The 24146-nt window shown below is 31.0% G+C and overlaps 2 protein-coding genes across 3 annotated transcripts; both read left to right on the top strand.

Annotated features, from left to right (window-relative positions):
• Window positions 1-1408: 1408 nt before the first annotated feature.
• Window positions 1409-21589, top strand: LOC115887050 (potassium channel subfamily K member 1-like). 2 transcript variants are annotated; one of them, XM_030906381.1, is made up of 6 exons: window positions 1409-1619; window positions 12262-12402; window positions 18454-18663; window positions 21061-21252; window positions 21325-21462; window positions 21522-21589. In XM_030906381.1, the coding sequence occupies exons 1-6, from the start codon at window positions 1454-1456 to the stop codon at window positions 21545-21547; spliced, it is 873 nt and encodes a 290-aa protein (XP_030762241.1). In that variant the 5' UTR covers window positions 1409-1453; the 3' UTR covers window positions 21548-21589. The 2 variants fall into 2 exon arrangements, with proteins under 2 accessions (XP_030762241.1, XP_030762234.1); XM_030906374.1 differs by lacking the exon at window positions 1409-1619 and adding an exon at window positions 5410-5998.
• A 328-nt stretch (window positions 21590-21917) lies between these two features.
• LOC115887025 (DALR anticodon-binding domain-containing protein 3) lies at window positions 21918-24078 on the top strand. Its single transcript, XM_030906351.1, has 5 exons — window positions 21918-22678; window positions 22740-22924; window positions 23483-23616; window positions 23674-23841; window positions 23920-24078. Exons 1-5 carry the CDS (start codon window positions 22020-22022, stop codon window positions 24037-24039), a joined length of 1266 nt encoding a protein of 421 aa, XP_030762211.1. The 5' UTR covers window positions 21918-22019; the 3' UTR covers window positions 24040-24078.
• Window positions 24079-24146: the final 68 nt, after the last annotated feature.

Here is a 24146-nt window from a genome sequence, read left to right as displayed (position 1 = left end):
TTTCATGGCTACTTTGTCTGCATAAAGCCGAGTTCTCAGTTCTCAGTAATGTCCTTGTTTATACCGGGTGCGTCTCAAAAGTGGCTCACCCCTATAACTTTTATATTTTTTCAGATAAATAAAGGAGATTTGGTATGTTAGTATATTACATAAATTAGGATTGATTGGCGTATTAAATTGTTTTCTATCACTTCCTGTTTCACCGGAAATGACTACAACTTTTGATTTTTAAATGGCACCATCGGTATTTTTTTACTTTATTCGATAGAAAATGACACTCTGAATAGATGAATATATATCATATGTCAATTTTTGACATTTTTACTTAAGACAAAAAATTGTATTTTAAATTTCAATCTAGAGTGCCATGTTTGTGTTAAAAACACTAGTGTCTTGTCCTGGTCGGTTAAAAGATGCCCAAATCGTATATTTAATCATATCTCAATTTTTTCAAATGGAACGAGGGTGGCTCATTAGCATATTTGGAAAAATTATTTTTTACCAATAATTTCATACCACACACTTGGTATTTCGAGTCAAATTGTCGTAATGAATCGCATGTTGCAATTTCAAATAAACCATATTCGAATATGTCAAAAGTTGACATATGATATGTCATTCTATTCAGAGTGTCATTTTCTATCGAACAAAGCGACAAAACACCGAGAGTGCCATTTAAAAATCAAAAGTTGAAGTCATTTCCGGTGAAACAGGAAATGACAGAAAACAATTGAATACGTCAATAAATCCTAATTTATGTCATATACTAACATACCAAATCTCTTATTTATCTGAAAAAAATAAAAAAATTATAGGGATGAGCCACTTTTGAGACGCACCCTGTATATTATTTTATGTATTTATAGATATACAAAGCTAATATTTTATAAATTAATATTTGATGTTTCTAAACCCAGATGTAACAGTTGGATTCAATTTTTACCCACTTTATCCTCTAAAAGTTCCTTCTTTTACCTCCTCACTTCAAGAATTCTCGAGCAAAATTTATACTTCTAGACCATAGAGTAACGTTTTCATACCCAATAAGTACGGTTCTAGAACGGTTCAAAACACTGGCACAATATGATTTTTTGCAATTTTTGACATGAATGATTGTCGTAATTAGACTGTGTGATTGTTTTAAACCGTTCTAGAACCGTACTTTTTGGAACTCGAATTAAGCTTTTACTCTCTAAGGAAATTAATTTTTTAGAAACCCTGTTGCACTTGCTAATGTCATTGAAAAGAACATTTGTGCCTTTTTATGTTTTAAAGCTAGAGGATACGAAATTTTACCCCCAATTTATGAAGACACAGGATTATGGAGACACCCTGTATAAATTAATAAACTTTTTTAAATACTTTTGACAATGATTTGATCAAATATCAATCAACTTGTTGACAGAAATGTTTTTGTCAAAGAGCACTTACCTACTTATATCCAATTCTTACGATGTTAGATAAAATCAAATTTCTCCTATTTATTTTGGGTTATTTCATCTTCATCAACATTGGTGCCTCGATATTTTCGGCCATAGAAATACCCATCGAAACCAAAGCTGCTAGAGATTTTGCTATAGTAAGAAAAAATTTTCTCGTAAAGCATCCTCTTCTTACAGGTAAAAATGCTAAGGTTTGTATAAATGTTCATTATTATAGCTATATACAGTATACACATATAGTACAGGGTGGGTCAAATTCGACGCTTTTAAATGGAAACACCTTTTTCTATAGGAAATAGACGAAAACTAATATCGGTGTCTGGAGCTCAATTTTCATCAAAAACATGATGGTGAAAACCGCACATCAATATCTGTTACCATTTCGGAGTTACGGGGTGTTTTTCAAAAATGTGCATTTTTAATAAATCGCTGTAACTTTTTTGCTATGGAAAATTTTGTATTTCTATGAAAACATTTCCAAAGCACCTTTTTACGTAGAATTTAATGGTTTAAGTATATTTTTTTTTTAAATTAATAATTTAAGAGTTATCAACAGAAAAATTGATTTTTTATTTGGGACACCCTCTATATTTTTAATTAACTGAAAAGAATTTAAAATTACCTTTCCAAAAATATAGCACACTTGATATTTTATTATAATCCCCTTCGAAATACAGAATTTTTAAAAGTTTGCCACTTTTAACTAGTAGGCTTTGGACCCCTTATTGATGATATGCCCTTAATGGAACTCGAAAACATATTTCTCCAGCAAGACGACGCACCGCCTCTGAACGCTGAAGTTATCAGCAAATTTTTGCAGCCAATTTCAAGAATAATTGAATAGCTAACCAAGATCCCAGCCGTTGGCCGTCGAGGCCGCCTGACTTAGTGCTTATGGATTTAATCCTATGGATATATTTGCGGAAGAATAAAGGTTTCTTATTCTTCCGTATAATCTAGACAAGAATTAGAAATACTTAGCAGTTATGAGAGGGTATCTTTCACCCCCACTGAGTTAATGAATTCCGCGAGAAATGTTCAAAAACTGCCCCGTCTGTCCATAACAGAAGACGGTCGATATGTCGAAAACCTGTAGCAAAATCTCATGTCATGGTTTGCTGTTTATTTTTATTGTTATTAGATATAGTGTAAATTTGTTGATGTTGGTTAAATATATTTTAAATTGTTATAAAATTCTGCATCTCTTATAGTAAATATCATTTTCGTTTTAATTGATGCTCACAGCCAGAATTTTTTTGCATTACAGCCGGTGCCGTTCAAAGCCTACTTATTTAAAGCCGGGCGAATTTTTATATACTCTATCTCGAAGAGGAATCGAGGAAAATATCAAGTGTGTTATATTTTTGGAAAGGTAATTTTAAATTCTTTACAATAAATTAAAAATATACAGGGTGTCCCATATAAAAAATCAAATTTTCTGTTGATAATTCTTAAATTATTAATTTAAAAAAATATATACCATTAAATTCTACGTAAAAAGGTGCTTTGGAAATGTTTTCATAAAAATACAAAATTTTCCATAGCAAAAAAGTTACAGCAATTTGTTAAAAATGCATATTTTTAAAAAACACCCCGTAACTCCGAAACGGTAACAGATATCGATATGCGGTTTTCACCATCATGTTTTTGACAAAAATTGAGCTCCAGACACCGATATTAGTTTTTGTCTATCTCCTATAGAAAAGGGTGTTTCCATTTAAAAGCGTCGAATTTGACCCACCCTGTACACTGTTTTTAAAAAATTCTACAGCATGTTTTTTTGATATTTTATTTTAACTTATTCATTTTTACCAAAAAAAAGTAATTATACTGTCGAATTTAAACGACAGACATTAAATTGTCGTTATTATAATTCTTTTGCTTGACAGACTATACATATAGCTTATTTAGCGGATAATAGTTTCTGCCATTTAGTCTGCCCTCAAAATGATATCTACAAATTGATACGATTCATCCTTGTTTATATAAACAATTTTATCTTATAAATAATAAAGTAAGAATTTTAATGGCAAAGTTCGTTGCCATCCGTACCCATATTAATTTAAGTAATGAAAACATCTAAAGAATATTTTATAGTTAATAATTTATATGCAATCATATAAAATAAATAGTTAAACCACCAATGCACAACTAAACTTATTAAAAACTATAAAAAGTTTGACATATTTTAAAAGAATACAAATTCAATTTTTTCATAATTTCATCTAAGTTAGCAGTTTTTCAAATTTAATAAATTAAAGTTAATAAAATAATTAGCTATTATTATTACAGTATCAATTAAACTTCATTCAGAACCTCGAAATTAGTCGAATAAATTAGTGGTTTCGATTAGCGTAGAAGTTTTTTTCTCTAATTTCAATGTTAAGCATTGAGAACGTAAAAATTAGTGAAAGTTTTCACTTAGTAGAAAAAGTTAACAAAGTTTTAACTTTTGCCACTAATTATAGTTCAAAATTAGCGAGTAATGCCATTTTGGCCTTTGATTATCATCCGTCAAGAGAAATTGTTGTTAGAAATGAAAAGTTTATAGTTTAATAATAATAATAATAATAAATAATCTTTATTTCAGAATTGGTAGGTACAAAACATAGCGCCTGCACAAACACAAAATGAAATGATCGTCAAAAACAAAAAAAAAACAAAAGTTCTTATACGATATTCAAAAAAAAATAGCACTTGATTCTTAAATTATAAACAATTAGTAAATTCTAAACAAGTAGTTCTTGTAACAATTTAGACACAACAGAATGCCCAATAAAGTTCAATTTGAAAAAAAAAACTTACAGAAAATCTCTAAGTGAATATGTTTCTAGATTAATTAACAGAAGTTTTACTCGTTTTTTGAATTGAGTTTCACAAATAATATTTTTAATGTCATTAGGTAGACTGTTAAATCTGATACACATATAATACGGATGCTTCTCAGATAACGACAAATGATGTCGAGGGAAGTTGATATTGAGTGTTCTTGTATTGTAGTCATGTAGACATGCTGTGTTAAATAGATAACAATTTTTAAAGAAAAAAATTAGACATTCATATATATAAATTCCGTACACCGTTAAAATATTGCTTTCTTTAAACACACCTCTACAGCTTTCTCTGAAAGACAAATCTCTCATGCAACGAACTACCCTTTTTTGTATTATAAAAATTTTCTCTGTTAAATTACTTATTCCCCAAAATATTATGGCATATCGAACACGTGACTCAAAACTAGCGTAGTACAAAATTGTCCTTGATTATTGGTTTATATATTGTTTTACTCGAAACGTAAAACTGGTGTGACCAATCAAGAAACTGGTCAATTTGAATTCCGAGACATTTGCAAAGTTAAACAATATTATTAGAGGATCAATCATGATGAAATTGCAACAAATGCAATTTCATCATGATTGATCCTCTAATAATATTGGCTATTCATCTCTTATAAATTGTGGATAGTTCATTTCATTCAGAGAATTAAAAAAGTCAATCATTCGCCATTCTAGAATTCCTGCCTAAACATTTACCAACCAACGGTCTTGGTGCTGAACTACTTGCATCAAGAGCAGATTTAAACCAGTATCAGTAGTGCATATGGCTAAGATTCGCACCTTCGGTGCTATATGAAAAGTGACTCAAACGACATAAACTTTATAAAATAATAATACATATCACAAACAACAGGTAAAACACGAAAACAAGGTACCACAATGGTATTACAGAGTATGCATTATCAATATTTTGCTGTTACAAATGTGTATGCAGAATTTTAGTACAATCTGTTGAGAACAAACTCATTTAAATTCAGTTGCAAGATTTTGCGCGCACAGATTAACTATCAAAACAATTTAAAGAAAAGTTTATAATATTAATTATAATTCTTAACTGTTTAAGGTTTCGTGTAATTTCAATTGTACTATAAATGTAATATTTATCAATTTCACGTGTTAGTACTCTCGATATCACTTACAAGTACCACATTTATCTCAAACCAACTAACTGTTTGTATGTACGATAAGAAGATGTGTTATTACTGTTTTTCAAACTAATAAGGAACTCATCATCTTTCATACTAAATTTATTTCCTTAGCAACATATAGAAAACGCACAAAGAATTTTAAAATGTCTTCGTTCAGGACTTTAACGTGTTGTTTCATTAGTTTTAAAATAAATTAAATAACATAGTTTTACCTAGTGTTATTTTTTGTTATACAGTGATTAAATTATCGAGTGTTTGTGATATTTTTCTGTGATAAAAGTGAATATATTAAAAAAAATGGAATTTCGGACGTATGGCGCTATATCTCCGTCAAACGAACCCCTTTTAAATACTCGTAACAAACGTAATTCGGTGGTAGTAGTTAATTCTAAGCTGCTCGGTATAGAAAAACCTTCGTTTTATTACACCTCTTACGTGTTGATTTATATTGTGTTTTTGTGTTTGGGAGCTGTGGTTTTCAGTTTTTTAGAAACTTCGACGGAAATCACTGCCAGAATTCACCTCGAAAACAAGATAGAGAACTTTAAAAAACTCAATCCGAATGTATCAGGTATAAAATATAAATTATTTTTTAAGCCCCATACTAACTATTCGTTGTGCGGTTCGTTGATTCTGTAAATGCGGCGCGGCGCGGCGGTTCGGCAGAATGTCGGTTTTTGGGCGAACCATCAAAAGAAATATCATGAACATATAACAGACGAATTTTCAAACGAACTAGCGATTATTCTATAAAAATGCTTCAAAATAAAGAATGTAAATTATAGAAATATGGGTAGTATAAAATAAAATTGTCACAAAATAAATTAATAATACCAATCAAAATAGAAAATTTAGACCACTCCAAGTGTATTTTTTCCACATTCACAATACCGCTCAGGTCACATATACAGGGTGTTTCAAAACAAATGCGAAAAACTTCAGGGGTTGATTCCTTGTTCAAAATAAAGGCTAGTTTGCTTTATAAACATTGGGTCAAAAGTCAACCATTAGGGAGATATTGTAGTACAAAGATGGCGGAAAAATAAGCATTACTGTTATGAAAACACACTTTCTGGTAATTTTTTCACTTTTTTAAAATAAGTGGAAGGGGTTGAAATAAACTACCCCTATCATTCTTGTTAACGAAATTTAAAGAAAAATCTTATCAAACACATACAAAGTTAATTTGGATAGTTTAGTTTATTTAGGAACTTTTTTATCTCTTGTGTTTTTTTGATAAAACTCACCGATTTGAAATTAAAAAATAAAATGTAAAGCAATACATGTCAGGACAAAAAACATTTTTAAATAAAGAATCAAGTGAGCTGCTGTATTTTTTTTAGGAAAAAATCTAGTTGGCCGCTGTCACTGTCATGTTTCTAATATTATTTTATCTGACATTACTCTACTGCAATACGTTATTATCTTACGATCAATTAATTATTCCGAAGCCTTTTTTCTTTATGTGAAAATGTTTTTTTGTCCTGACAGGCAATGCTTTACATTTTAATTTTTAATTTCAAATCGGTGAGTTTTATCAAAAAAACAGAAGAGATTAAAAAGTTTCTAAACAAACTAAACTATCGAAATTAATTTTTTTGCATGTGTTTGATAAGATTTTTCTTTAAATTTCGTTAATAAGAATTATAGGGGTAGTTTATTTCAACCCCTTCCACTCATTTTAAAAAAATGAAAAAATTACCGGAATGTATGTTTTCATAACAGTAATGCTTCCATAAAATGTCATTAGTCTATCTCTTTTAGTTTTCAAGATAAAAAATAAAAACATTATTTTTCCGCCATCTTTGTACCGCGATATCTCCCTAATGGTTGACTTTTGACCCAACGTTTATAAAGCAAACTACCCTTTATTTTTAGCGAGGAACCACCCCCTGAAGTTTTTCGCATTTGTTTTGAAACACCCTGTATATGCTTTAAATCTATAGTTCATATCAAATAAACTTTTAGTCACGTGATTAACTTGACCGGCACAGCGTTGCACACTTTTGCATATTTTCTTTTAATCAAAATATTTTAGGAAACAAAAAAAAATTAATTATAAATATACAAACTGTTGCTTATTATTTACATCAACAAAACTCACCTTCTTAATAGCACTTAAGGGATAAAGGGTCATTACTACCGTTTTCCCGTTCAAAATATTCTAATAAAGTTGCGGGGAGTTTTTTACGGCTATTAAGTTATCCTGTACCACTTCGCACTAAAGGAGGTTCTAAAAAGAACAATGTTCGACTGCAAGGTCTGCTATTAACCATTTTTAGGCTTAAAGTATCACAATACTATTTATTTAAACCAAAAACTCGTAATACAAAACTAAAGTGTCAAAAGAAATGACAATGTCAGGAAATAAATAAATAAATGTGGCAACTTGATATTTTTTACAGCAGAGCTGCCCCCTGAATTCCCAGCGCGAAATTTAAATTCTAGTTAGTCAGCCCGGCGCCGAATATGTCCATGGCTGGCAACAATGAATTTAAAAATCGTGCCCTCGATTGCATATCTAAAAGTTTAATTGATATCAAATGCAGCACATTCTGCATTTAAACTTTTTTGAAGCATCCTGTATACTCAAAAATAATTTTATGTTATACAGGGTGGTTCGAACCGTATTCCGGAAACTTCGGCAGCATATTCTGCAGATAAGAATAAGTAAAAAAGTTCGTATAAATATATGTCCCAAATTGCTTAGTTTCGGAGATACAGGGTGTAGAAGTTTCATTTTTATTTCGATTTTTTCCAAATAATTTCTGAAGTAACGTCAATATTTGGATGAAAATTGGTGCCTGGAGTTTTTGGCATGAGAAATTTGATTTTGATGTCAATATGACTCCTACTTGTAGAGCGCGCTACCTACATATTTTTTAACTGGTTTGAAGAGTAATAACTTTTTGTCCGTACCTGTATAAAACCACTGAGTAAGAAAATATACATTTACGACTTTTTTTACATAAAAAATGTCTCTTGGTCAAAATCGCTACGAGTATTGGTTTTCGAGATATTTGGAATTGAAATTATCAATACCTGTCACGGTAACCATTGACATAAATTAAGCATGATGACTAACTAGTTATTAGACTGAGATCATAAATTTGAAAGTTTTTGTGCCAAAAGTTCAACACAAACTGTTGTATCATCAGTTTTTTGTAGAAAAATTTATGATTAATTTAAAAAAAATAAGTTTCCCAGATTTATTATTTCAGTGAAATAACTATCTACTCAACGTGTTTATTTTTCGTCAATAATGACATGTATTGACTATTTCCATTCTAAATATCTTGAGAACGGTTGCTCGTAGCGATTTTTCAAAAGAGATATGTATTACGTAAAAAGTTACAGAGATGTATATTTTTTCCCTCGGCAGTTTTATACAGGCACGGACAAAAAGTTATTAAGCATCAAAACAGTTCAAACACATGTAGGTGGTGCCCTCTCCCAGTAGGTGTCATATTGACATCAAAATCAAATTTCTCATGTTAAAAAACTTCTAGACACCAATTTTCATCCAAATATTGACATTACTTGAGAAATTATTTGGAAAAAATCGAAATAAAAGTGAAACTTCTACACCCTGTATCTCTGAAACTAAGCATTTTAGAACATACATTTATACGAACTTTTTTACTTATTTTTATCTGCATAATATACTGCCGAAGTTTCCGGAATACAATTCGGAGCACCCTGTATATTTTATCACTCCTTAAAATAAATACGGTTGGGGCACTGCCGTTCTTTAAAAGATCAGCCTGGAGGCGGATTTTTATTTACTTCATCAGCTGTACATACTTAGATATTGGGTTAGATTCCGTTTCATATTTTGTCGGTTGATTTTTGGTTTTAACTCTATGATTTTTGGTATTATTTATTATTGTAGTGCAAAAAACTAATTATTTTGGTGTTTAAGTGACATAAATTACTACCAGATATATGGTCACTCTCGGTTTCGCATAAAAAAAATAGAAAAATTGAAAAATTACACGTTGTGTAAGTGATTTAACCTAAAAGTGCCCATACATTTTTTACTCATCGTGATTTTTGTGTGTTTTTAAGACTCTAACAATTCATCAATAAAGCTTAAGTGGAGTGTGTTTTTGGTGCTATGGCCTCATCTTTGTTGTGTTCCTGGTGGAAAGGATAGTAGTACTAGGCAGCCTAAAGTGTCCGGAAGAGCAAGAAAAGTGGGTACGAGTTATAAATCAAGACAATTCTATTGAAAATATCTTTAATAAATTTAAAAATAATATTCTCCCATGATGGTATTAGTGAAAACTGGACAATTATGTTTATTTTATGCATATTGTGGAATCTCCACTCCAAATGTTGTTGGTTCAGCTTCGATAGATTCAAACACGTAAGTAGGTATTATGATCTAGGGAAAAATAATGAATATGTTTATTAAAGATCATGAAAAAGATTATTATTTTGAGTTCAAATTTTAAAAAAGATTTTTGTAAAGACAAGACTGATACAGTTTAAAAGAAGAATGTGTTTTTGTTTGATAATATATAATGTATGTCAAGTTGTTAAGCATAACATATATTTGTTCAGTAATTTTTAATGAATAGTGTTGATTATTTATAATACCAAATTAATATCAAATATTTAAGTGATGGCTGAATACAATATGAATAAAATAACAATAAAATTGGTATATTTGCATAATACAAAATTAAGTTTTAAGAATAAAGGTGTTACTAAAAATACTAAGAAATTCATATTTCTTTGTTTTAATTGGTTTAATGTTATTTACATTTTACGTAAGAATTATACCGTATCATCGAAAAAAATCGGCATCTAGTTGGCTTGGAAATGAACATCGGTGACATTCCCTAAATAACTGTACACATAAAATAATTAACTGGAATTTTACAATCTTGGAAAATTTGATATTCTTGAACCTTGTTTCTAAATATTCTAAATTTTTTGATTTTCTTGGGATTTAGGTTCGGGAAAAACGCTGATTAAGTTTTTATTTGGTTTTTCATTATTTTTATTTGGTTTAAAAAAAACGTTTCGGCTAACATTATAGCCTTCATCAGTGTTGTGTCATATGAAAAAAATAGTGTTGAATATAATCCAAAAAATTACATATAAAATATTCACACCACACACATAATGTTTACTGCGTACTTGCGTACTCCATAGTCAATGTAGATAATTTTAGTGTTAAGAATAATAATTTTAAAAAATATGTGGTCATCTTTTGATAAGTTTATATTAGTTTATTAATTGCAGTAAACATTATGAGGTGTGAATTATATTGTATATGTAATTTTTTGGAGTATATTCGACACTATTTTTCTCATATGACACAACACTGATGAAGGCTATAGTTAGCCAAAACGTTTTTTTAAACCAAATAAAAATAATGAAAACCCAAATGAAAACTTAAATCAGCGTTTTTCCCGAACCTAAAAATCCCAAGAAAATCAAAAATTTTAGAATAATTTTACATATAAAATGCCAGCGATCTTCATTTCATAGCCATCGCTGACGCCTTTTTTCGAACATTGATACTTGCAAAATATACATATAAATTTTATGAATGCAAATAATAATACATCACTATTAGTAGATATTGAATGTTTTTTGTTAAATTAGATCGATTTTCAAACCCCAAAATTTAAAATATATTTACATTTTACCCATTATCTTATGTACCTATACATTATTTGTACATTGTAAAACATTTGCTGCATTTGTTTGGTTCATAGTTTATTTGCTAAAGTATTTATTACTATAAATAGGTATATATGTTGTAGTTATTAACTGTATATTATGTATATTTTATGTAAACTATATCATTTTTAAAATACAAACCAAAAATCTGAGAAATAATTATGTTTTCCATGTATTCTACAACATATTTATTAGTCCGTTATATCTAACTAGCGTGACGTCATAGATCTCGCACGGAGGCTGATCTTTTAATAGAAGGCACTGGTTGGGGTTGGAACCTTTAATGTTACAACAGCAAAATAAAACACTGAAGTTTTATGACGCTAACATAGTTAGCGAAATAATCGTCTTTATAGGCGTTAAAAGTAAAGTGATATTTAACATTTTTTTCAATCAAAACAAATGAGATATTGAACTTTACCGACTTTACTATTTATTGACTGACCCTGTACTATATAAAGACAATTCCGTGAATATCTAGGTTTTATTATTAGCCGACTATACCAATAGGTATGGTAGGCTATTAAAAAAGATCGGAAAAAAAAGTTTTTTTAATTTCGCTCAAAATGCGTTATGTATTTGGGTCGTAAATGACCTAAATACAAAATGTTTTCTTGGTGTCTGTCTGTCTGTCCGTCTGTCCGTCTGTAACACGATAACTCAAAAACCGCTAAACCGATTTTAACCAAATTTGGCACAATACACATACAATACTGTGGCACCCGAGAATCTGGCCATTAGTTTTTGGTGGGGGTGGGGGGTTGGAAAGGGGGTATAGGAGGGGGTTAAAAAATTTAAAAAATCGTAACTCCAAAATTACAGTAGCTAGCGAAACGCGGTTTTCAATTTAAAATTAAGAATAATATTTGCAACAAAATTTGTAATAACATCAAAATCAGTCAAAGTTGCAGTTTTTGAGATATTCCGTGTTTCCGTAGTCCGTTTTTGAGAAAATCTTAGGTGGCGGATAGGGGAAATAACCGCGAACCAAAATTGGAAAAATTCCTTTACTTTGAAATTAAAAGAACTGCCTACCAACTTTTTATTAACATATTTTAGTATGGGCGGCTATACGTGCCTCCCGGCGCCAATTTTTTTTCTATACGATCTTAAGAATGTTTGTATTACTTTTTACAGAGGAATCGCTTGAGGAATTGATGCAGGAGGTGGTCAAAGCCACGAAAAAAGGCATATCTGTAGGATTCAACCAAACCGATGAATTCAACTGGAGTTTTGGACAATCGTTATTTTTTACCAGCTGTGTAGTGACGACTATAGGTAAAAATCCAGCTTATAGCCAGGCGCTCATATCAACATCTAGGTCTAGAGATTTTTTATTGTTTCATAAATAATAAATGTTAAATTTAATCGGTCGCTGGTAGTATAAAGTCTGTCCAACGAGTCAGACAGGCGACTCCCAAAAAAATGACAGAAAATACAATTTACCTGTTAATTAAAATGACAGACGACTATGTTACTGTCCTCTCGTTGGACAAACTATAGTAATAATTCTAGTTTCGGAGATTCCAATAATAATCCAGTAATATTACGATTTAAACCCGACAAAATTCAGAAAGTTTTGAAAATTGGTAGGTATGTTGTGGATAGCATGAGGATTACTAAACCAAAAAGTTCTCACCCCTAAATAGTGTGCGTCATCCCCCAGGACACCGTTTCTACCCCCATTTTGAGTTTTTTAGATAATCTCGGCAACGGTACAATTCTCGACAAAAATACCTATAGAGAAAATTGTTCTTCATAAAATTCTCTATCAAAAAGATAATTACACCTTTTTTTTAAAGTTAGTAATAAAGTGGCAAATAGGGCGCAAATATAAGGGTTGGTTATGACTAGCACTATCTGCAGTTCAATCTAATTTAAAGTTTAATGTTTAACGCTAACAAAAATCAGTAACCACTAAATTATACTTAGAATTTTAATATACTTTCTTCTCTCACACTCCTCTACCCCTATAAAAAGGGTGATTTGTACTTATTTCCACATCACCCTAGAGGTAAAGTATTTGATGCGTTTTTTTAAGTGGTATCGCCTGTAGGCCTAAAAATATAATAATTATTATCAAATGTTAACTAGTAATCTTCATCTTCCACATGGCAATGATAACACATTGTAGAATAACGCAAGCATGCTCTTCTGCAGCTACATCTGTATTTGCACCCTAATTTGCATGAACATGAAATAAGCGTTAAAACAGATGCGGAGGCTGGCTCTTTGTTTGTCCTTTCCTCTCCATGTTTGAATTTGGTGAAAAACCCGATACGAGTGTTGCCGAGTGTGCAGCAGAAGTTGGTTGACAACATGACAATGTTGTTGGCTTTACCAACAAATTTGTTGAAGTACATAAATAGGTATTCAACTAGACTGCTTTCTGCTGAGGTACAGTTGTATAAAGCTAAAATAAATTGCTCTCCTACGTTTCCAATTTCTTCATGAGTAGATTTCTCATTATTGAAAGTTTGCACAATATGTTGTAAATCGCTTCTTTTAGCGAATACATTGATTGCATTTAACTTTCCTTTGGAAAAAGAAGCCGAGGTTGTGTCACAGCCGCTAATGCCGTGCGCAAATAATATAGTGTTTTTGCAATTTTTTAAAAAAGTTGCGGATTGTAAATCTTGAGAACTGTAAATCCTTTTGCAAGTATTACCCTGTTTTTCTTTTAAAAATTTGATATCTTTGTCAGACGGAGAAGGTGCAATAAGAAGAATTAGCAGGTCAATATCTTGCCCTACTATAACAGTTGTATCGCAATTATTAGATATTTCTATAGCAGTTTGAATTATTAATAAATCGGCGTCATCTGCAGCAACAAATACTTCTATACCTTCTTTCCTAAATTTGTTTACTAGTTCTGTGATTAAACGTTCTTTGTTAAACAAATTACTTAGGAAGTTCTGCTCAGTTTTAGAGACAACAGTATTCTCGTCAAATATAATTTGAGGACAGCTTCTTTGAAGTAGCCGCCTCTTTCATTCTAGGCTCTTCGTGCTGTTTGCATTGTCCATATAACCATCGAACACGACAGTTACTCTATTCCCATAATTTTTTTTATGTAACTAACGTAAGCGTTGTAAACAATGTCAAATGGCCTTTTTTTGGCCATATTACACGGCGAAGCAAATATCCTCCTCAATGACATATACTCGCTGCTTTCAAAAATATGGTCTCGTTCTGGAACTTTATTGACAATCTGGTATAAAGCTCTGCTTTATTAGTTTTCCTCATTAGCCCTTTCACATCGAAAAGAGAAAGAGGTAGTGAAGCTAATTCGAAACTAAACCACTTGTTTAACTCCAGGCTAGAATGAACGGTGCAAATAATTCTTTGAAATAGTAATGTTGAGTCAACTTGAACATCATTGCCATTAATTTTCACTGTATTGCTCAAACTAGATATCGGCTTTACACGATTTGCACGACGCACTTTTAAACTTTTAAATAAAATCCCATCTTTAACATTTGATAATTAGTGGATTAGGCCTACAGGGGATACCATTTAAAAAACGCATCAAATACCTACTTTACTTCTAGGGTGATGTGGAAATAAGTACAAATCACCCTTTTTATAGGGGTAGAGGAGTGTGAGAGAAACGTATATTTAAATTCCAAGTATAATTTTAGTGGTTACTGCTTTTTGTTAGCGTTAAACATTAAACTTTAAATTATATTGAACTGCAGATAGTGCTAGTCATAACCAACCCTTATATTTGTGCCGTATTTGCCATTTATTATTAACAATAATGCATTATTAACTTTAGAAAAAAAGTTTTTGATAGAGAATTTTATGGAGAACAATTTTCTATATAGGTATTTTTGTCGAGAATTGCGCCGTTGCCGAGATTATCTAAAAAAACTCAAAATGGGGGTAGAAACGGTGTCCTGGGGGATGACGCACACTATTTAGGGGTGGGAACTTTTCGGTTTAGTAATCCACATGCTATCCCCAACATACCTACCAATTTTCAAAACTTTCTGAATTTTGTCGGATATATCGCAATTTGAGCCATAATATTACTGAGCTGTAATGAGACTCGAATTTCAAACACCGTCTACATCCTATATACAGGGTGGCGCACCTCATTCGCCTAGGTTGATTATACGAAAACGGAAAGATGTAGAAACAAAATATTTTATGGGTATATGTGGGAAGGCAATGTGCATAATTTAAAATTATTTTGAAATGCACAGGGTGTATCAGAACTAAGATCCATACCAAGTTATATTTTTTCTTATGGAACACACACACACACACACACCCGATATTTTATTTCATTTTTGGATTCTTGGGCATAAAATACGGCATTTATTATAAGATATTTAAAGATATTTAAATATGCATACTATAATAAAAAAGTTTGTCAACACCTTGTACATTACTTTTCAGAATTAATTCTTGTACTGACTTTCAAGCCAGAGAAATAAACTTTACTAAAAAATTTGATTGCTTCCTTAAATGTATACAGGGGTATCAAAAATTGCTCGTCTGTTTTAAATATTTATTTTACATAAAAACTTCGTTATTTCAAATGCAACACTATGTATTTTTTTAAATAAGTCGAAGCAGATTTAAATGATCCTTAAAACTATATTAGGGTTTCCTATACCCATCTGACTCAGATTTTGAATAAAATGCGATTTTTTAATAAAACTGTAATCAAGATGGCTGGTGTCGCCATCAGGGGGGTGACAGTGAAATAGGAAAATTGGAAACAGTCATTAGTGTCATTCCTGTCATCTCCTGACGACAAGTATGGCCGCCTAGACAAGGACAGCAATGTTTCTCTCTAACTATTGTCTAACTTCACAGTTTAGAATTGACAGATTTCAGAGACAACTTCAGATTTGTTCTAGAACAAATTTCGACGCCATTTTAATTCTCTCCGTTTATGGTGGGTTCATACAGCCAAATAAAATAAAATAAGAATAAAATAAAATAAAATAAGAAAGTTGGTTATATGGGATACCGTACATGCGTTCATACAGCCAAATAAAATAACAAATAAAATAAGAAGTCTTTATCTTTTAATTTCTTGTTTTATTTTATGTGAAAACGGCTTTGCGCACGCTTAATTCTAACCTACAAATATTTTCAGTTTGGATTTAATTTATTTTATAATTTCACATAAGTAAAATGTATAATACAGTAGGCAACGAATAAATAAATATACTATAAATAGTAAAATTACTATAAACAATCGTAAAAGTTAACTTTTATCCAGCCTCATCGTACTGCGCATGAGCAAATATATATTTCTTATTTTATTTTATTTGACTGTATGAATGCACACAAATAAGAATTCCTTATTTCTTATTTTATTTTATTCTTATTTTATTTTATTTGGCTGTATGAACCCACCATTACTTTTGTTTTGTAAATTCAATTTGATATTTCGGCAGAAACTTATAAATATAAAGGTAATAAAGCATATAAAATATATATTACATGAAAAATCCTGGAGAAAAAGACGTTTCTGCAATACTAGGTATGTCCCATGCATATTAAAAATAGGTAGTAAATAAACACTATTTCTGTATTTTTTAGATGCAAGAAAATTTTGTTATGTTTATGATCGGCGATTTTTTTGAAAATGGAAACAATTTACAGCAAGGTAAGATCATTTTTAACTATAGCCAACATTAGTTATCTCCAGTATGTGCGATTTATTGTCAATAATGCAATAAATCTGACTGATACAATCCCATTGTTATCCGACTAAAATTCTCTTTTTTGCTTCTTTTTTGATTTATAAACCAGGTCTCTTTGGGAATAATGGACGCTTTTTTTAAACAGTATATTTGTATTTTATACCTACTGATATTTTTATTTGTTAATTTTAGTATAAAAAAATTTGTTTTTTTGTTTTCAGGTTTTTGTATAAGGCTCCTAAGTTTTCATGATCCTGCCCCCGTTTTCTGTCCCTGATGGCTGTGAATACATGTATTTATTTACAAATTACTGTAGGTCATGCTTGTACCTTACTAATTTACGTTAAAATTGCATATAATTAAGTAATTGCTGTTGAAATCATTCAATTCTTTATTTTTTATATATATTTAGTCACGTTGTCCCATATTTCAAATAAATATGTTTGAATAAAATTTTGTTTTGTTTTATTTATGATAAGAAAGAGTACAAAATACATTTAAACTGAAAGAGGGCTCGCCATTGAATAACCGGAAACGGAAATAAATACGAAGCCATCATGTCAACCTGTCAATTGGAAAATTAGTTCTCCAGACGACAACGAAGGCTTTCGGTGGCGTATCCTGTTTCCACGATTTAACACAGAGTTGACACTTCTTTCTAGTTAATTATTTTATGGTCGCCATAGCATTCGAAAAACTACCTTTCCTATTTCGCAGAGCTGATAGTGTAGTATATGAAAAACCTATTAGGCAGAAACCTGTCGTTGGAAGTGAAGAAAATGAATTTGCCTTAATTGGTTCTTTTATAGAAAATCCAATATGCCTACAAGTCATCGTAATATAACTCAAAAAGAACTACAATACTTCTTTATTTTTCTTCATAAAATAATGTTAATGACTTTACTAAACTATTGTAGGTAAATTAAATAAAAGTAAACTGTTATAAATTTAAATAAAGTCCATAAACTAATGTCGATTTTGAAAATAGCTACTAACTGCTGCTAACTGTCACTAGCAAATTGCCATGGCGACACTAGCCACCTTAATTGCCATTTTATTGAAAAATCGGTTTTTATTCAAAATCTGAGCCAGATAGGTATAGGAAACCCTAATGTAGTTTGAAAGAGCATTTAATTCTGCTTCGACTTGTTTGAAAAAATACATAGTGTTGTATTTGAAATAACGAAGTTTTTATGTAAAATAAATATTTAAAATAGACCAGCAATTTTTGACACCCCTGTGTACATTTAAGGAAGCAAACAAATTTTTTAGTAAAGTTTATTTCTTTGGCTTGAAAGTCAGCACAAGAATTAATTCTGAAAAGTAATTTACAAGGTGTTTTTTTTTATTATAGCATGCATATTTAAATATCTCAAAAACCAAAACTTTTAAACATACTACGCCCTTATAATAAATGCCTTATTTTATGCCCAAGAATTCAAAAATGAAATAAAATACCGGGTGTTCCACAAGAAAAAATATAACACTTTGGTATGGATCTTAATTCTGACACACCCTGTACATTTTAAAATAATTTTAAATAATGCACATTGCCTCTCTACATACACCCATAAAAATTTTTGTTTCTACACGTTTCCGTTTTCGTATAATCAACCGAGGCGAATGAGGTGCGCCACCCTGTATATGTGTATTTGGTTTTCAGGATATGGTCGAATAACCCCTTTAACCAGAATTGGGAAGATTTTCTGCATATTGTACGCCCTCGTGGGTATTCCCTTAACCCTGATATTGTTGTCAGGATTGGTGGAAAGATTCCTCGTGCCGGCCTGGTGGCTATTGAACTGGCTCAATCTCAAACTCGAAGACCTGTATAATTCGTTTAACATCAGATTGCTACATCTTGCAATTATAAGTAAGAAGTATACAAATAAGTCGATATAGGGGAGAGTAGCTTGGTAAACCGTAAAGGTGGCTACACACACTACTGCAAGCTTGACAAGCATGCATGAACAATCTTTTTGTACAAGCAAACTGTAGCGTCTGTAGGGAAAATTTGCGCAAGCATTTTAATTGTGCAAGCCGCTTGATGATTGAATGAATTTGAATCATGCAAGCTTGGACAAACAAAACGGTACGTGTGTACCACATGTATTCAGCTTGTACAAACAATTAGTTCAGTCCGTGATCGTAAATGACCTGTACGTCGCGTCGCCATTATGTCTAGCGATCTAAAAAGGAGCAATCGATGATTATTGGAAGATTTTATTCGCGCATACGAAAATCCGCCGTGTCTTTGGCGAATTAAATCACCAGAATATCATGATAGGGTGAAGAAGGATGCAGCATACAAAATTTTACTTAATAAGTATATATTAATTGACAGCCAAACCGATAAGGATGCCGTTATTAGTATACGGTTATTAAAAAGATGTAAAACGGGGCTCCTTCGGACAGTTTTTGAGTTTTTTTGTAAGTTTCTTGACCTAAGTGTGTTTAAATTCAACCAATATTTTTTGTGTGGGTTACTATATCCTTCCCCTATGTCTAACTAAAAAAAAAATGTTGAACTTTCTTTTTCTAACGTATATATTTTTTTGTTTGAAAAGTGTCCGAAGTTATCCCCATAGGTGGGGTAACTTCGGACATGCCTTTAAAAATGTGTAAATTTGATGTTATACCAGTTAAAAGGAAACTTCGGACAAAAATATAAGTTTTAAAAAAACATCAAGTTCATTTTTTATTAAAAACTCAAAAAATTAATAACTTCAAACATTATTTAAGACATTTTTATTAAAAAAGATTGATTACTTCTAAAAATATCAGTCAAAAACTTTGCCTCTTCCTCGATACTTAGCACTGGTTGCCGTCCTGGATTCTTATCATGAATCCCCTTAACTTTATCCCCAATTGTGGATTTGGGAATCCTGTAATACTCAGCCGCCTCTCTTAAGGTTTTTCGCTTGGCTTTGACATTTGCTACTGCTTGCTGTAACATCTCTGGTGAATAATTTTGGTAGGGGCGACTCCCCAGTTGCTTTTTGTAACTTCGAACTATGTCCGAAGTTAGCCTTCAAAATATGATTTTTTTGCTTACGACCATCTGGGAAAAAAATTGAACGATTAAAAATCTTCAAATTACATAAAACATTTTCAGATAATATACGTACTGAATACTGGAAAAAGTACGACTTTATGAATAATAGGTTTAGTTGTACGCCAGTTACTTTTTCCACTTTAAAAAAACAACAAAAATTGCATACTTACAAAAATTGACGTAAAAAATACGCCGGGCCAGAAAAACACTCGGTACTTAAGAAACGTCTGAGGGCAACTGTTTTAAACACGTTCCAGTCCACACGCGGCCGCTTTGATGATTTCGCTACCCTCCTCAATTTTTTTTCTCTTTCAAGGACCCGTTGTCCGAATTTACCCGTGTTGTCCGAAGTAGCCCCGGTTTACGGTAAATGCCTTCAGGATTCCTTCTTCTTTTTCGCGGACTTCCTTCATCTTTTTCGCGGCATAAACTGAAAACTGAAGCTTGTTCAAGCATGCATGTATCGTATGGCGGCGAAGGTAAATTATGCATGCTTGTCAAGCTTGCAGTAGTGTGTGTAGCCACCTTAACGCTTTGTTAAAAAGTTAAAAAAAAAACATCAATTTTGAGTTAATTTGTTAATAAATATCATATATTCCGAACCGTTTATTTTAACTCGTTTTGCAACTACTATACTGTCAGCACAGTTTGCGAGTCATCTTGTACCTCAAATCAGCATCTGTGTAATGATTTTTGCCTTCAGACCAAATGCTACACACTCTTTGGCTACACCTTTAAAATCCTTTTGTAACATTTGCTCTGACATTTGCTATACTTGCAGTTCTACTAGAGGTACTGTTTAGACAACATCATTTAAAATAATAAAATAAATTACTTAGCGGTCTTTTTAAAGGTAAGGTGAAGTTTAACCAGGTGGAATGTAAAGGAATGATTCTCTAGTTTGAGAAAAATATATCCCCACATCATCAATTACATTTCCCTCAAGTCATAGAAAACCACCTTACCAAATGTCATGGAAATATTAGAATACAGATACAAAGAATCTTTACTTTGTATTTTTTATAAGGAACTTGCACATATTACTGGTCTCTTTATTAAACTTATAATTTTATTATCTACCGGTATAGGCGACTTTCCCCTACATGTAGCTAAGGGCACCTACATAGTGAGGCATCGCTGCGAGCATCGCTTCGAGATGCCCCACTATGTTTGTACCCTAAAACTGTACGATCTTAGAATTTTCTTGATTTCTAGTAACACTTCTGACGATATTTTTCTTGGTCCTACCGGCTGGTGCTTTCTACTACTTGGAAGAAGACTGGAGCTACCTCGACGCCTTGTATTACTGTTTTATATCTTTAACGACAATAGGTCTGGGAGATTATATCGCAGGAGACTCGTCAGTTATTTCACCTTATAAATCCTTATACAAAATTGTCACGACAAGTAAGTACCAATTTTTATTTGAAAAAAAAATATTTAAAATATCATAAACTATATTATGTTAATTTTTTTTAGTTTACCTCTTCCTGGGTATTACGATTATGATGTTGACTTTAACAATTTTCTACGATATTCCTCAACTAAATCTAGGTCTGCTGTTTAGTTTAAGCGAGCATGTTCTGGCCCGAAAAGAAAGCACAGTCTTAAGCATAAGTATAGTTTTTAGATAATTTTTAATGAAACCAAAATAATCTATCATTTATTTTTTGTAGGTGGTCGAAACAGGGCCAATATTTAACGTCCAGTCAAATTTATCTTCAATAAAATATTTTAATTTCAAGTTAACGATTTTTCTTTTTTTCGTTTTCCCAAAAATCATTAAGTCATATTTTTGATATTTAGATTGGATCATGATTGGATCCACATTGGATCACTCTTTATACACAGCTTGCTTTATATATCAATTCGAAGGCAGTTTGGGACCTTACTATGTATACGGTAACAACCGTATCATTCAGACAACAAAATTAAATTTATGTAGAAAAGAAAAAATAAATTTAAAAAACTAAAAAAGTCTTTTAATCTTTTCAAACTACCCTCGTAGTTACGCCTTTGCCTTTGAACTAATTTAGAATGGATAGTTTATTTGAACTATTAATTTTAACCTGTCATTTATATTTATATAGGTTAGAATTTGTTAAACAACTTTAATTTGATTAATTTTGATTTTGATATCACTGATTTAAAACTGTTTAAAATGAATTATTAAAATGTCTTTTTTGGACGAATGCGTTAAACATTTGTACATCACTCTTACCGGAATTGAACCTGCTACAAATCAAACTCATGTAAAAATTCATAGCAGGTATTTTGAAAGACTTGGAGACCTTAGTTTTCCATTATTGTGGAAAAATTGGTTGTCCGTTATTAAGGATAAACCAGCACATGATCAAGAAACCATCCTGAACTATAAGTTAAAGCAAACTGAGAACGACCAAGCTTTTAGTAAAATTATAGACATTTTAAAGAATTTAGTTAAAGTTGAGAAGATTGAGATTATAGACAATCATGCCCACATATTTCTAGATAGATTTTTTGTGTATAAAAGTAATATGAAAGATCTGTTTAATGAAAACAGACCACATGGCAAATACGAATTATTCAATAAACATATTGAATTAGAGATCGATGAAAATATAGAACAGAATGATATAAACAACTTAAATCTAAGTTTGTTACGACTGTACATTTTGAAATCTGTGACTGCAAACTTGTTAAAGCTTACTACAAGTGAAAAAGTATCTGGCAATGCTACTACCATCTATTTAAGTCTTAATAGAAAAAATAAAAATCCACATATAACTTGTGGACCAGTTATTAATAAAAACGGTGTGAAAGATATGGAATATTTGGCTTCGGATTTGTTCAAGTAAGAAAAAAGTATCTACAGAGCAGTAAGTAGTTATTTTCTGAAAATTTTAAACTTGTAGACGCAGAGCTATTGATATGGAAATGGTTGCACGACATAGATACAGGGTCAGTGCCAATTATAACTCAGATGTTGTTAAATACTTTTACAAATTAGGTGTTTCTTCAGTTACTGTGGAACTTCTTTCGAATAAACCACATAAACCTATAAAAGTGTCATTAAAGTGTCTTAGTGATGTAAATAAAGGTAGGTATATCAACAAAATGGTAATTTATACTATACAAGATGACTCAGTGATCCCAAAATCTATATCAGATTTGAAAGGTCCAGGCGAAAAACTTGATAAGCGCCAATTTCTTAATTTTAGGATTTTACAATAATAGAGTAGATCTAACTGGTCCCTACAAAATGTATAAACTCTGCAGGGCAATAAGTTGTTAAATCCTTTGATATATGCCTAGTAAAAATAACATGGAATACACGGCAAGAACTTGATACGACCAGCTATCCAGTACTCTCCTGTAAAATCAGTGAAATAGCACTTATGTTGTTCCCCTGGACTCTTCGTTTCTAATTTGAGATTTTTATTCCACTCTTAAATTAGGAGGTCAGTAGTAGCACACATTTTAAAATTATTTCCAAAGCTATATATAGCAAAAAATATACCAACCCATTTAAAAAAATACAACTTTAATGTAAAAATATATCTAAATTGCTCTTTGAAAATATTGTTTAAATGTGTACAACCATGGCCTGCATATTTTACAAAAGAGTTAAGTACTTACATTGTATCTATTTTTTAAGGTCCTTCATTTATATTTTACAATTGTGCCAGATTAGCAGTATTACTTAAGGAATTTGATAAAAATGTAGAAAAAGGTATTTATCCAAAATTACCAGAGATAGAGGATGTTGATTTTTCACTATTAAATCAACCAGTAAGTATTTAGTTCCTTATAAATATTTTCTTTTATTTTTAGAATTTGTTTTTGTAGGAAGAATGGGAATTATTTTATGGATACATATTACAATTTCCCAATGTTGTTAAGAATTGTATCAGAGATATAGAAAAAGAGTTTCTGAATGTACAAAATTTAATAACATATTTGTGCAACATGTGTTCAGTTTATAGTGTCTATTATAGGAGAATAAGAATTTTAACAGTAGGTATTTCTTTCAACAATCTAACATTTCATATATTGATATTTGATTTTATTGTGGCAAATTAATTTTAATTGTAGAACCCAAGGGAGCATCTTTTTAGTGTTCTCCATTCAAGAATTTATCTATTAAAAAGCCTTCAATATGTCTTTCATAAAGCATTAGAAATACTTAATATTGATCCTATTGAAGAAATGTAGATAGATGTATTGTGTGGTTGTTAAAAAATATATTTTCTATTTTAATAGGTACGTCCAGTTTTATAATTTAGATTACTTTTTTTTAAATTTATGATATTCGATTCAAA

The sequence above is a fragment of the Sitophilus oryzae genome, unplaced genomic scaffold, assembly GCF_002938485.1.
Source record: "Sitophilus oryzae breed Bouriz unplaced genomic scaffold, Soryzae_2.0 scaffold_1146_pilon_pilon, whole genome shotgun sequence".
In the NCBI taxonomy this organism is placed as follows: domain Eukaryota; kingdom Metazoa; phylum Arthropoda; class Insecta; order Coleoptera; family Curculionidae; genus Sitophilus; species Sitophilus oryzae.
Note: the sequence above shows the minus strand (reverse complement) of the source record. Positions and strands in the feature narration are given on the sequence as shown.

Excerpts from the sequence above, each read along its gene's own strand:
- LOC115887050 (XM_030906374.1), top strand. The coding sequence starts at position 5,725 with ATGGAATTTCGGACGTATGGCGCTATATCTCCGTCAAACGAACCCCTT. Across the intron at positions 12,403-18,453 it reads CTGTGTAGTGACGACTATAG|GATATGGTCGAATAACCCCT; the intron begins GTAAAAATCCAG and ends TTTGGTTTTCAG. Across the intron at positions 21,253-21,324 it reads ATACAAAATTGTCACGACAA|TTTACCTCTTCCTGGGTATT; the intron begins GTAAGTACCAAT and ends AATTTTTTTTAG.
- LOC115887025 (XM_030906351.1), top strand. The coding sequence starts at position 22,020 with ATGTCTTTTTTGGACGAATGCGTTAAACATTTGTACATCACTCTTACC. Across the intron at positions 22,679-22,739 it reads TTGGCTTCGGATTTGTTCAA|ACGCAGAGCTATTGATATGG; the intron begins GTAAGAAAAAAG and ends TTAAACTTGTAG. Across the intron at positions 22,925-23,482 it reads TCTTAGTGATGTAAATAAAG|GTCCTTCATTTATATTTTAC; the intron begins GTAGGTATATCA and ends CTATTTTTTAAG.